This window comes from Phragmites australis, chromosome 3 (assembly GCF_958298935.1).
Source record: "Phragmites australis chromosome 3, lpPhrAust1.1, whole genome shotgun sequence".
Classification (NCBI taxonomy): domain Eukaryota; kingdom Viridiplantae; phylum Streptophyta; class Magnoliopsida; order Poales; family Poaceae; genus Phragmites; species Phragmites australis.
In genome coordinates, this window is record NC_084923.1 from 11,649,878 (window position 1) to 11,660,931 (window position 11,054).

Consider the following 11,054-nt stretch of genomic DNA (forward strand, 5'->3'; position numbering starts at 1 on the left):
TTGCGGCGCCTGGTGCTGCTGTTTCCGTAACAGAGTGCTACGAGCGCACGGGAAAGCGGAAACAATCAGCGACTCGCTGCAGCGTGCATTTCCATTGAAACCATCTGCCGTCACTTCAGCAGCACCCGCGTAGAACAAGAACAGCTCACGCGTGCCAAATCGGCGGACCCAACGATTGGAAACGATGGGATCCTGGCTGGCTAATCGCTATCCCTGACGTGGATTAGACCTGTTCTAAGCTTGTATGCTAGTATCTGCAGGAATGATTAAACGACCAAGAATGGAATCATGTCAAATTCAGGGATGAGTATTTTACTGGTGCCAACAGGTCAAATTCGGGGGTGGACTCAAATCATAAATTAGTTGAGCAAGGTCAACCAGTCATGCAGTTTGGTCAGATACAGGCTAGCTAATTACAATAAGGTATGCAAGATGGAGTTGGCTGCAACATGCAATCTACTGTACTCCAAGTAATTCCGTTGTTTTCCAGTGTCTTCGAATGAAGCTAGTGGCATGAAACAGTAAATTAAATTCCCGTTTAAAATTAAGGACAATGATTATGTGAGATCAGGTCATAACTGCATGAAAGCAAAAACACGATACGAAATAATGTCACGCTCCTTCGCCAAAAAAAAAACCCTGCCTAGCATCGCCATACTTTAATTTCTGCACGGCACAGTAGTTAAGGTAGATCTAGTTACTAACAGTACTTATCTTTCTTTTAAGGAGGTACTTATTTTTCCCCTTTTTTAAAGGTTCCGATTGGGTAGGTTAGATTAAGCAAGAAACTGTGTTTGAATGTAGCAAACTTCTTTTCACGATAAGGTATACGGTAAAGTAGACCAAGTTACTGCTACTCCTCTCCCAAGATGCACATATCAGTTTTTTAAGATGCTCTGGTTACATGACCCGCTCCCATTATGTTCTGCAACATTCTTTTTCCAAGAACACACACGACAACAACGCATCTTTACCTTACCCGAAGGAAGAAAAACTAGTACCTGATATTGAGATGAAACATTTCTGTAACTGAATTAAGATATACAGCATGTTATGGTTAGCTCGTGAAGATATTTGAGACCAAAATACTGGGGATTTTTTTTAAAGCGACGTTTAGATGAGACGACCCATCTTGCGAAATTTCTCTTTAGCGTAACTGCGCGCGCCCGTTGTCACGGCCTGCAGGCTGTCGGGGCACGCGGTCATGCGCGGGCAGAGGCTGGGGGGTGCCGGAGGCCCCGCGTTTTTTTTTTTACAAAAGTTTTTACTAGAATTTTGTTAAAAAAATTTATTGAAAATTTTGTTAAAAAATTTGTGCTGAAAAAATTATTTTAAAAAGTTTGTGCTGGAATTTTATTCCAAACTTTTCTCGTGTAAACTTTTTGAGCTCAACTTTTCTCGTTAATATTTTCTCAAAACTTTTTCTCCAAACTTTTTTCTTAAAATTTTTGAGCCAAAATTCTAACAAAGGCTTCCAATGAGACTTGCTGTCGAGGTTTAATCTCGTTCTGGGATATGCTGAACAGTGGATGCATGAATGATGTTTCAGGAACCAGATGTGTGTATACGGTGAACTCGAGGGATACATTGACTTATAAAGGTTAGGGTCTCCTGTAGGATAATAGCCGTACATCGTATGTGTTACAAAAAATCTCAGTTTATTACATATGATGTTTTAGCTGGTTGTCAGACTTAATCTGCCTCATACAAATAGTGTCATCATCCCTTTATATAGTAGAAAGGATGAGCTTACATATGGATCTAAATAGAAAACCTCTATTCATCCTAATATCTAACTCAAACTATCATTACGGAGAACAAAGCGTGCCCACTTGCTATGAAGACTCCGTATATCATGTCTTCATGCGTCGCCGTGCTAGCTTGTAAAGTCCCACTTTGTAGCATTCAATGCCACGGGACATAACAGTGCCCTTTTGCGTCATTCCCGCCCACTTGCTTGGTCGGGCTGCTAATGACGTCCTATTTGTCGTGCACCGCCGTGCCGGTCTGCAACGTTCCACCTCGCAGCATTTAATGCTACAGGACGGGACAATACCCCTCTACGCCGTCCATGACTTCATCCACTGGAGCTAGCGCAGGGGGAAGGAAAACATTTGAGCGGATGACAATAAATGTGCTTTAGACAGGTTGTGTCAAATCTAGCCCTATGACCAATGGGGCTGGTCGCAGGTTTATGCGATAGCACAGGGAGATTGGTCGTTGGAGCCATATCCGGGTCACATGATCGACCAGTTTTTGAAAAATATACACCTCTAGTTGTTAAGTCCTCAACAGAGCCCGTTAGCCAGGATACCCATTTACTCAATACAACAACAATAGCCCCCAAGCCTCCCCGTGACCGTGGTCCGGCCTGGTCATGCCACTTGGGTCCCAGGAAAACGTAGTTCGCCCAGGGAATGGTCGTTGACACCATCAGTCCTCAAAGTTCAACTCTGAACTTTACGTCACATGAGGAGGTTTAAGTGTCCTAAGAGAGAAAAGAGGGTATGAGAGAGATACATTGATTGCCGCTAGACCTAAAGGACTCTTGGTTCCTTCTACACGCCCCCTCGGGTTTCGAGTGGTTTGAATGTCACGCTAGTTGGGGCGTCGTTGAGGTCTTTTAAAGGACGGGTGTTTGATGTCCTTTCGATCCACCCCCTCACCTTCCTTTTTACCTTTAGACCTTTAGTGCATAGAGTCTATTCGTCTCTATCCCATCTTGCGTTCTGCTCTGTAATGTATGCAGGCCCTGAGGCCATGGCGTCCTCCCCTCCTTCATCGCTGGAAGGGTCGTTGATCTTGGATGACTCGACACAGGCGGGGTCGCCTCTGGCTCTGGATCCGCTTGCCGTGATGCTTCTGGAGGCGGCGTTTGTCGCGAGTGCGCTTGCGAGGTCGAATTCAGTGCTCTCAAGATTAGAGCTGGCGACTATCAAGCTTACGTCCTTCCAAAGAAGGTCGCCTTCTGCTGGTCCATCTCGCTCTCCTGCCCGAGCGGATCCCTTGGCCGAGGTCATCGATATTTCCGATGATGAGGAGGGGATCAACTGGGACCTTCTGGAGAAGATCGATGACGAGGAAGATTCGGAGATGGAGCGGAAGGGAGGTCTTCAGGGTGCGCTAGGGTCGGTTATCCGCTCCAGCAGAGGTTTGCGTCAGCCACCTTTTCTGGCCCTTATGCAGATCATCGTCCGATCCCTGGAGTGGTGAGTTGTCATTCCAGGGAGGAGTATGAGAGGTTCCTTGACTCGTTCAGAGGTGGAAGTCTAGTAGACTCTTTATGTCAACTTCGCGCTAATCACTTGAGTCAGGGAGGATAGGGCAGGCATGTACTAGGATAGTTTAGCCTAATCGGGTGTAAGTAGTCAGCTTGTAACCAATCCTCTTTATGAATGGAAAATGCTAGGACTTTACGACACCTGTCTTTGTTCCGACCCCCTCCCAAGGCCTCACCGATGGCCAAAGGACCAAATATGAGTCACGTGGTTTTTTCAAACCGATTGGCTTGGACCACTGTTTGGAGTTTTTGGAATCCTTCCCAGTGTTGATGCGATGAGTTGGCTCTGATTGTCCCATCCTACTCACTAGTCGGGTTCTTGGGGGCGTAGAATGGGTCATAGCTCGACAAGTCCATCAGTGGCGACCAGTGCTTGACCCGAGTGAGCACTTGTGGCCTTGTGATCATTACTTCCGGTCGCTCGTACTCCGGTCATCGCGTGTGCATAAGGGATGGGGCTTTGCACTGTCACTGACCGCTTTGTTGTTTGGCGCCTTGGTCGCCAGGTTCCGTAGTGGCTGTCAAGTGTGGTCGCGTGCTATGGTCGGAGAACCAATCTGTCCAGAGCCCATTGCTGGTCAGGTAGTCCTGCAAAACATGGAGTCTGGTCTTTTGAATTTGAGAACTTACATGTCGTATTCCACGCTTGTATGGAAGGTCTTACAAAAATAGAGAAATATGCCTGTTTTTGAGCAACCCTACATATAGAACTTGTGCAACAGGACGATGTTCCAGGAGTTGTGTAATTCACAACCATACTCCATGGCTAACATGACCGCACCAGGTCGGGTTAAATCGACCACTTCATAGGGCCCCTCCCACTGGGGGGGGGGAGTTTCCTCCGATCGGTCTTATTCTGAATTTGCCTAAGGACGATGTCGCCTACTACCAGTGTTCGTTCTTGCACCTTTCGGTCGTGGTAGCGTCTGAGGCTCTGCTGATATCGAGTGGCTCAAATCAGAGCATGATCATAGAACTCTTCGATCAGGTTTATATCATCCTCTCGTCATACCACCTGGTCATCATCCGAGTAGTTACTGACTCGAGGCGACTTGAGAGCGATTTCTGAGGGGAGCATTGCTTTAGTGCCAAAAACCAAGAAGAAAGGGGTTTCAGCCATAGCCCGGTTGGGAGTCATTTGTAGCGACTGGAGTACTGTGGGGAGTTCATCCACTCAACATCTTGAATAGCTTTTAAGCTGATCAAAGACCCAGGTTTTGATCCCTTGCAGTATCATCCCATTTTCCCTTTTGACCTATCCGTTGCTTTGGGGGTGAGCTACAGACGTATAGCAAACATTGGTCCCGATTTCTTAGCAGTAGTCTTGGAAAGCACTACTAGCGAACTGAGTTTTATTGTCCATGATTATGCGGTTTGAACTGCTAAACCGCACTACCAGCCCTCATATGAATTTAATCACTGCCGTAGTGGTGATCTTCCTGACGGGTTCAGCCTAGATCCACTTAGTAAACTTGTCAATATCCATGAACAGAAATTCAAAACCGCCTGAGGCTTTGGGGAATGGTCCCATGATATCGAGCTCTCAGACAGCGAAATGCCAAGAGAGTGATATGGTTTGCAGTGCCTGGGTTGGTAGGTTTGTATTTCGGCCATGGTACTGACACGACTCACACTGTTTCACCATCTCGCAGGCATCCTAGAGGACAGTGGGCCAATAGAATCCTTGCCGAAACGTTTTTTTTTTTACCAGGGTACGTATGAAGCGTGGCTATGACATATGCCTTCATGGATATTAGAGAGCATTGTGCTCCTCTCTTCCTGAGTGATGCATTTTAGTAAAAGGCTGTTGCTCCCTCGGCGGTAGAGGTGTCCCTCTACCAGGGAGTATCTACGGTCTTGCCACGAGACCTCTTCTACTGATGCGTTCTTGTCAGGGACTGCTCAATTTTGAAGGTAGTACAAGATTTGATCCCATCCAGGTCATACTCGAATCGAGCAGGGCGACCACATGATGGCCGCCCGAGGTCACGGCACCGAAGGAGACATTGCCTCCAAAGGTGTTGCCTCGGGCGCTCCGTTTCTAAGCAAAGTATCCCCTTCACGTTGACATGAGACCGCGGTGGATGGTCATGAGAGTCTTTCTTCAAAGACTTTGACCAGGACAGGTTCACGAGAAAAAGCTAGATGGACCAGCTCATTGGCTAGGAAGTTGTCCTTACGAGGGACATGCTTGACCTCAAAGCTGATAAAGCGTCGCTCTAGTCTTCTCACTTCGGCGAGGTATGCTTCCATTATCAGGTCAGGGCACTGAAACTCCTTTTGTACCTGGTTCACAACTAGTAGCGAGTCACCTATCGCTAATGGTCATTTAATCCCAAGTGCAGAGGCTACTCGTATTCCGGACAAGAGGCCCTCATATTCAGTAGTGTTATTAGTGGCTGGAAAATATAATTGAACTACGTATACGAGGATATCACCGATAGGTGAGGTTAGAATCACTCCTGCCCCGGCTCCCTTTAGTGTGAATGACCTGTCGAAGTACATGGTCCAGTGCTCGTCTGCCTCTGGTCGATGTATTTGCTTGGGCTCGAAAGATGACCACTTGGCTACAAAATCTACCAGCGCCTGGGACTTGATAGAAGTTCGGGGGATGAATTGGAGATCGAATCCCCTGAGTTCTACTGCCCACTTTGCTATTCTTCGTGTTGCATATCTATTATGGAGAATTTCCCTAATTGGGAACGAGAAAATCACCTTAATTTTGTGAGCCTAAAAGTAGTATCTGAGTTTGCGAGAGACCATCAAGATGGAGTATAGCAGTTTTCTGAGCCTGTGGGTACCAAGCCTTCGCGTCATGTAGAACCTCACTGATGTAATATACTGGTCACTAGAGGCCTTCCCACTCGACGACCAAGACTGTGCTTGCAACCTGTGGTGTTGAGGCAACATAGAGCAAGAGCTCCTCATCGGGTCGAGGCCCGGTTAGTACGGAAGGGGAGGAGAGGTACATTTTGAGCTCTTGGAATGTTGCTTCTGCCCCTTTCCTGGTCCCGTCGAGCCTGCCCTCCTGCTCTCTAGTGGCCACCTAGCTCTGGATCATGCCACGGAGATCGTGTTGGTGCAGAGAGTTACGCAGCTCGGAGGGTTGGCTATCCCTAACTTGGCGGTGGTTCACGGGTACTCCCAGTGGTTGGGGGAGAACGGGACCTATTCTACCGTGGGCCCTGTCGTGACCCTCAACAGACCTTGCGATGGGCGCGGTGCATGTTGACATGGTCTGGTGTCGGGCGGTCTCGACCAGGAGGGGGAGAACATGCAGCCATGGTGCCACAGGCATGCCCTCTAGTACAGGTACTGGTGGGTGGCTCTAGAGGACCCGTAGGGTTTGTCGGTTCTGCGTCGGTGTCATGGTCTCTTAGTCGAGATGCTAGGCGTGGAGCAGTGATAAGTCACGAGGTGGGGAGCCCCCAGCGTTTAGGCGGTGTGATGGCCTAGGCGACGTCGCCGCCCTAGACTACGTCCTATGTAGGGGCTCCTTAGGACGGCGCTGTGGATGTGGGGGTTGTCTTGAAGCACCTGCCTAATCGGTGCCAGGCTGGTTTCCCTCTGGGCATAAAGCCAAGGGTTCGCCACCGATGTTTCAGGTTGGGGGCCTCCAACGTCCCATGCTGCATGGTCCGCCATACATACTTCGCGTTGGGTCTCAGAGCTCCCGAACTATGGCTCGGTGTCCCATGCCTGAAGCACACTGAGTTCATCTGGGTGGTACCCCATGACGAACACCTCGCGGTGGCTGGAGTCCTTGGTACGAGACTCAGCAGTTGCTGTGGATTCGACCATGGGTAGTCTGGTCAAGTTTTTCCAAACTTGCTGAAACGACGAAAAGCGCCCCCTACCTGGCGCGCCAAATATCGAGGGTTAATCCCTGACAATGATTCCGGGTATGCTGAACACTGGGTGCGTGAATGGTGTTTCAGGAACCGGATGTGTGTGTAGACAGTGAACTCGGAGACACTGGGAGTTATACAAGTTCGGACCTCCCGAAGGATAATAGTACTACGTCATATGTGTTACGGAGGATCTCAGTTGATTACATATGATGTTCTAGCTGGTTACCAGACTTGATTTGCCTCATACAAACAAGATCATCATCCCTTTATATAGTAGAGATGAGGAGAACTTACATGTGGATCTAAACAAAAAAAATTCTGCTCATCCAAATATCTAACCCAAACCACCATTACAGAGGACAATGCATGCCCACTTGCTCTGAAGGCTCCGTATATCATATCACCATGCACTATCGTGCTAGCCTGGAAAGTCCCACTTCGCAGCATTCAATGCTATGAGACGAGGCAGTGCCCTTCTGTGTTGTCCCCGTCCACTTGCCTGGTCAGGCTGCTGATGACGTCCCATCTATCGTGCGCCACTGTGCTAGTTTGCAACGTTTCGCCCTGCAACAGTTAATGCTACTAGACGGGATAATGCCCCTCTGCGTCGTCCATGATTTCGTCCACTGGAGCTGGCGCCTGGGGAAGAAAAACACTTGAGTGGATGTCAATAAATGTGTTTTGGATAGGTTGTGTCAAATCTCGCCCTACGGCAAATAGGGCTGGTCGCGGGTTTATGCGATGGCATAGGGAGACTGGTCACTTAGGCGTTATACTGGTCGCTGGAGCCATATCCTAGTCGCACGATCGACCATTTTTTGAGAAATATACACCTTTAGTCGTTAAGTCCTCAACAGGACCCGTTAGTCAAGGCACCCCTTTACTCAATACACATATACTTCCCCAACAATACCTGAAGACCTAGCTACACCGAGTGCCCGCCCACGTGGACCTCGCACGCACGCGGCCTACTCCTGAAGTGAGTGGGCTCGACAATGGTTCCACCCTGCCCCATGTGCGTCACAAGGACAGGCTGCTCGTGTGCGTCACGCGGGCGCTAGTTATCGCTTTGTTGTCGGAAAGTTGCTGGTTGGTTTGCGCGCAGGCGCACGCGAAATAGCCACATCCCCTATCTTGTGATGAATGGAGTATGTGGTACAACAAATACTAGGGGCATATTTGTTTGAGCTTCTATTTTTATTTTCTCTGAAAAGCTGTGCTTTTAATTTTTCTGAAAAGTTATTTTTGAATTTTAGCCGTTAACAATTTTTTAGCTTCTCAACACACTACTTCAAAAAAAACTACTCTCAACTAACTTCTCAGTTTCAAATTTATTACCTCAAAAGTAGGTTTCTGATTTTTTTTTAAATTATTTTTTAATAAATCCGTTTATTTAGGTTTCTAATGGAAACAAAAGTCGGAAGCAGAAACAGCCCTAGGTAAAGTAACGGAGATATAAGTCTCTGTCCTAAATTTGGGGATACGAGAAAGGTCGCAACAAAATTCAATCGCCGTTGGAGATGCTCCATCGCATCAGTTGCCACGTCCCCGCCGTGGCGGACGTCTTCTCCGACGCCGACGTTAAGAACGCGAGGTGGAGCTGGCTCCGGCGCTCTCTGTACGCGCTCATGCTCCTCTCCCTCTCATACTTCGCCTACTTCGCTTTATTCTCCCGGAACAGTGTCGACGGCGACCTCTTGCGATGCCCGTTTTGCGAGCCTCTTCCTCCTCCTCCTGCGCCCGCCGCCGCCATTGCCACTCGTTCGCCGACTACTCTCGCCCACATTGTCTTCCTCATCGGCGCGTCCAACGCCACGTGGGGGAAGCGCCGGGTGTACACCAGCCTGTGGTGGCGGCCGGGGGCAATGCGTGGTCACGTCTGGCTCGACGAGGAGCCCTCCGGCCACTGGCGCCCGGCCTGGCCACCCTACCGCGTGCTGAGGCCGAACGTGGCGCGGTTCGGCAAGGAACACGCCGCCGCGGCGCGGATGGTGCAGGCGGTGGTCGAGGCCTACGAAACGGCCGAGGCCGCGAGGCGGGAAGAGGGCGCCAGCGAGGTGCGCTGGCTGGTCATGGGCGACGACGACACGGTGTTCTTCCCGGAGAACCTGGTGGCCGTGCTGGACAAGTACGACCACCGGGAGATGTACTACGTCGGGTCGTCCTCCGAGAGCGTGGGCCAGAACGTGGCGCACTCGTACAGCATGGCGTTCGGCGGCGGCGGGTACGCCATCAGCTACCCGGCCGCCGCGGCGCTCTCCAGGATCATGGACGGCTGCCTCGACCGCTACAATGACCTGTACGGCAGTGATCACCGCGTGCAGGCCTGCCTCGCCGAGATCGGCGTGCCGCTGACCAGAGAGCCCGGTTTCCACCAGGTAATACCCTACAGCTGTCAGTCCCCTTGAGTTAGCAATGCAACAGTTTACCTCACGCCCACAGTGAAGTGTGAACTCGATTTACCTGTCGTTGGGCCTTCCACATCCTAACGTGAGATACTTGTCACGATTCATGCCCGGAGAAAAGGAGATGCAAACCTCCGTCCTCCAAAACCCCTGCGGTTGCAATGTTCATGTCATTTTGCTGGCAAATATCTTTTCACCATCCAAAACGTGTCAGAATGGTCTTTGCTTCTATCTGAACCACCGTGTATTTTACTTATGGCTCATATCTGTGCGCGGATCAGGCCAACGGGCTAACACTAAAACCTGACAAGCAAGTGGTTGTTGGTTGTGGTAGAGGCAGAAACACACCGTTCAATGGAGTTGATCTGGACGAAACCGGACCGCACAAAAGCGCTACAGAACAAGCGCAATTCACTCGCTCACTCATACCTTGGTTCGTTACGTACGTTGCAGCTGGACCTGAAGGGCCACGTGTACGGCCTCCTCGCGGCGCACCCGGTCGCGCCACTGGTGTCGCTGCACCACGTCGACCGCCTCAATCCGATCTCCCCGAACTCGCTCAAGCGACTGCACGCGGTCAGGTCCCTCGTCGATGCGTCCCGCCGCGACCCGACCCGCACGCTGCAGCAGTCCATCTGCTACTGGCGCTCGCGCAATCGGTTCACCCTCTCCGTGTCCGTCTCCTGGGGCTACATGGTCCACCTCTACCCGTCCGCCGTCCCGCCGCACGAGCTGCAGACGCCGCTCCGCACGTTCCGCGCATGGTCCGGGTCGCCGGAGGGGCCGTTCACGGTGAACACGAGGAACGCGACGGCGCTGCCGTGCCACCGGCAGCCCATCATGTTCTACCTGGACCGTGTCACGGAGGAGCCATCGGCCCCGGCCCCGGCCGCCGGGCAGAACTGGACGCTGACGGAGTACGTGCCGGAGGTGGTGAGCAGCGACTCCTGCAACGGCCCCGGCTTCGACGCGGCCGCAAAGGTGCAGACGATCCAGGTGCTCGCGCTCAAGATGGACCCTGCCATTTGGAAGCGGGTACGTGTACTTATGCTGTATGCATGCTCATGTCATAATTGAACTTATAGAAGCTGTGACTGATTAACTGTGTGGCTAATCTTGTGGTGGTACTGCTGACCTTGTTTTTTGTATTGTTTTGGACCATGATTTCGGCTCAGGCTCCACGGAGGCAATGTTGCAAAGCGCAGAGCGCGAAGGAGGACGCTTTGCTCGTCAAGATATACGAGTGTAAACCCAATGAGGCAGCTGCAATGGTATAGGAAAATTACCAGCTGTATCCATTTGATTTCGTTCGTTTACTTGTGTGGTACTAGTAGGAAGTGTCCTGTTTTGTCTCGTTTACGCAGCCTCGATGCGGGCGAACTGCTGAACGAGACCTCTGTGGTCGCAGTATCATCGATTCGTCTGGAAACGAGAAGATATACGGAATATATTTAGAAAACTTATCTATCCTTTTGTTCTTTTGTCAGAGAATGTCCATGTTATAGCAGCTTCGTTAGA

The 11,054-nt window shown here is 50.4% G+C and overlaps 1 protein-coding gene across 1 annotated transcript; it reads left to right on the forward strand.

Moving 5' to 3' along the window:
* The first annotated feature begins 8,580 nt into the window (after positions 1-8,580).
* Positions 8,581-11,054, forward strand: LOC133912149 (uncharacterized). Its single transcript, XM_062354746.1, has 3 exons — positions 8,581-9,509; positions 9,990-10,571; positions 10,712-11,054. Exons 1-3 carry the CDS (start codon positions 8,652-8,654, stop codon positions 10,811-10,813), a joined length of 1,542 nt encoding a protein of 513 aa, XP_062210730.1. The 5' UTR covers positions 8,581-8,651; the 3' UTR covers positions 10,814-11,054.

Bases quoted from the DNA above. Each gene is read 5' to 3' on its own strand.
- LOC133912149 (XM_062354746.1), top strand. From the start codon at position 8,652: ATGCTCCATCGCATCAGTTGCCACGTCCCCGCCGTGGCGGACGTCTTC. The intron at 9,510-9,989 runs GTAATACCCTAC...CGTACGTTGCAG, and splicing joins GAGAGCCCGGTTTCCACCAG to CTGGACCTGAAGGGCCACGT. The intron at 10,572-10,711 runs GTACGTGTACTT...ATTTCGGCTCAG, and splicing joins ACCCTGCCATTTGGAAGCGG to GCTCCACGGAGGCAATGTTG.